The 3,229-nt window shown below is 43.2% G+C and overlaps 1 protein-coding gene across 1 annotated transcript; it reads right to left on the reverse strand.

The window, feature by feature from the left end:
- Window positions 1-443: 443 nt before the first annotated feature.
- LOC139643856 (tripartite motif-containing protein 16-like) lies at window positions 444-2,948 on the reverse strand. Its single transcript, XM_071519140.1, has one exon. It carries the CDS (start codon window positions 2,923-2,925, stop codon window positions 1,252-1,254), a length of 1,674 nt encoding a protein of 557 aa, XP_071375241.1. The 5' UTR covers window positions 2,926-2,948; the 3' UTR covers window positions 444-1,251.
- Between the last annotated feature and the right edge of the window lie 281 nt (window positions 2,949-3,229).

Genomic DNA, 3,229 nt, shown 5'->3' on the forward strand with positions numbered 1-3,229 from the left:
ACAAAGCCAATCTAGCTTCTAAAAAGCAACAGATGATTAAACACTTGGAGGTTGCAAGCTTAGTCCTCCATGACAAAACTGTTTCAGTGAAGAAGAAAGTTGCAAGGATAGAGATTGATTGGCAAATGTTATCCACATTCACACTGTCCTTCAGTCTTTCCATCTAAACATTCACTTCATTCATACATTTAACCAGTTACATTAACAACAGGATTGTCCTTCATTCTTTCCATCTTCACTAGTGTTTCTTCTTTGGTAACACTGCTGCTTCATTTGACTTTTGATTCCACATCTGCTCTAAACATGAAGACTGCACTTTGTTGTGTTTTAGGGGGAAAATCAGCTCAGTTATACTGTCATATTAATTTCACATTTTCTCTAGCAGCTTTGATAAGACTTCCTGGAATGAATACAGAAGAAATACTTTATTCATTCTTGGAAAACAAACTTTATTGATCTTTGCAAACATTCACTTTGATCACACATCAAATCACTAAAACCTGGTAAAAGACTCTGGTTCAATCTTTCCATCTACATGATCACTTCATCCACACAATCAATCTGTTAAACCAGTATGTCAGCACTGTGGAGGAAAACAATGAATCCTCTCTCTATTGATTATAATAATAATGATTACATTTGTAGTTCACTTTTCTTAACAAAGTCACAAAGTGTCAGGAACAAAATCAACATTTTAACAACTATACAGCTATAATAAAGGGAAGACTTCTAGTGCTGGCTCCATTAAGGCCCATGCAGTGGAACAGAAACAGCAGAAAATATTACAGCAACAATACAAATATGCAACAAAGATAAGAACTATATAGACCACACAACAGTTTACATTTTCATATGAATAAATGTTCATTTGGATACTCTCTATTACTGACTGATATAACACAATAGTGATCCAACCTATATCCAGTTCATGAAAACTTTTCCATTGTTTTTCCTCTGCCGCACAGGAAGTGATGCGTTTTACATTTCCGGTTTGTTTGGAATCAACAGAATAAGAAGAACTGGGTAGTTAGCATGAGCAGTGATAGCCATCATGTCTGAACAGACAAAGAAAAGAGAAACTCAAACTGCACCAACAGAAAATCCAAGCTCCGCCCACACTGTTTGATTGACAGGTGACCCGTGGGAAGTGCAGTGCAGAAACACCACAGTGAGGCTGAGCAACAAAGATGGAGAAAAAAAAGAAAAACGTAAAAACAGAGTCTCACACATTGCTGCTTTAATAACTCCTGTCTACTTGAGCTTACACAACTCAGCAGTTGCTCCAACACCAAGCCAAAATCCAGGATAGAGAGGCTGAGGGAATGTGGTCTGGACTCTGTGGAGGAGAGTCATGGTTTCAGAGACGCTGTAGAAGGACAGAATACCTGCTCTGTGATCCAGGTACACTCCTACTCTGGAGGACCGAGGGCCTGGGATGGGAGTTTTGATATTGTCATGTCTGAATTGATAACTATTGCTGTAATAATATAATGCCCAAGACTTGTGATTGTTTCCAAATCCACATTCAATCAAGGTTCCTGTTCTGCTGATATCCTTATATGAGACTGCTATTGAAACTTCCCTCCCGCTCCACTCCACCTCCCAGTAACAACGTCCAGTCAGACCCTCTCTACTCATAACCTGAACATTTTTAATGAATCTATCTGGGTGACTACAATATAACTGTTTTCCTGTCATACATGTTGCTTTTCTGTTCCCCTCAGATAATGACAGCTGTGTGTGTGCTGTGTTTGGATCCAGTGTGATTTGACATGAATATTGTAAGAATTCAGCTCTGGTCTTGGGCTCTCTTGGTTGTGACAGTAAAACATCCACTTCAGTCACTGTCCATGAGATCTTAGGCCATTCCTCTGTAAGAATGCCCTGTAGTTTATCTCTGGCCTCTGACACAGCTGCAGTCAAATCCTCAAAGTAGCGCAGAGGACGGACATTGGTGCTGGGTGAGTCTGTAGATTCACTGAGACGTGACAGCGAGGGGTAATTGTGTAGAAAATGGGTGTGATCCTCTGTGTGTGAGAGCTGCTCCAGCTCAGCGTCTTTCCTCCTCAGCTCAGCAATCTCCTGTTTCAGCTTCTCCTGAAGTTCTTCGGCCCGACTCGCTTCCGCTTTCTGCTGGGATCTGATCTGCTCCTTCACATCAGAGCTTCTTTTCTCAATGAGACAGACCAGCTCAGTGAAGATCTTCTCACTCTCCTCCACTGCTTTATCAGCAGAGAGATTGATAGCCTTCACCTCCTGTTGAAGCATCTTCACGTCTTTATCTCTGTCCTGGATTCTCTGTTGGATTTTTTGTCGACTCACCCCGAGCTCTTTCTGCCTCTCAGTCCATTCTGCTGCAGCTGAGACTGTGTCGTGGCCTTTATGTTTATCCATGGAGCAGAGATAACAGATACACTGCTGATCAGTACGGCAGAAAATCTTCATCACCTCGTCATGACGAGAGCAGATGTTCTCCTGAAGCTTCATGGTGGCTTTGACCAGCTTGTGTTTCTTTAATGGAGCTACATCATAGTGAGGCTGGAGGTGCTGCTCACAGTAAGAGGCCAGACACACCAGACAGGACTTGAGGGCTTTCAGCTTTCTCCCAGTGCAGAAATCACAGGCCACATCTCCAGGTCCGGCATAGCAGCGATCAGGAGGAGCAGCTTGGAGTCCTGTCTTCTTCAGTTCCTCCACCAACTCTGCTAACATGGTACTTTTCACCAGGACAGGCCTTGGTGTGAATGTCTGTCTGCACTGGGGGCAGCTGTGGATTTTCTTCTGATCCTCTTCATCCCAGCAGCTTTTAATACAGCTCATGCAGTAGCTGTGCCCACAGGGAATAGTCACCGGATCCTTCAGTAGATCCAGACAGATCGAACAGCAGAATTTTGCTCCGTCCAGCTGAATCCCTTGCTGCGCCATTTCACTTCTCAGTAACAGTGTGTCAGATAGTTTCACTTGCTCCCAACAGATAAAAGTTGTGCTCCGATCCAAACAAAAAATCTGTTCCTTGTCTTCATGTTCATTTGCTGATCTGCAGTGAATGGGCTTGTCAGCTCTTGCACTTCACAACATGTTGTTCACACCCATCTTTAAACTGGCAGATCTGTGAAAGGGGAGGGAACAGGAAATATCTGGACAGAATGGAACTGGCTGTGTATGAGACCAGGGAGAAGAGGGAGGGGTTATCAGGCTTTGGTTTATTCCAGGAAGAGGAGCGGTTTGA

Source organism: Centroberyx affinis, unplaced genomic scaffold (genome assembly GCF_046629955.1).
Source record: "Centroberyx affinis isolate AG114_WGS23_722 - 3 ecotype Tasmania unplaced genomic scaffold, CSIRO-AGI_Caff_v1 ptg000054l_1, whole genome shotgun sequence".
Lineage (NCBI taxonomy): Eukaryota > Metazoa > Chordata > Actinopteri > Beryciformes > Berycidae > Centroberyx > Centroberyx affinis.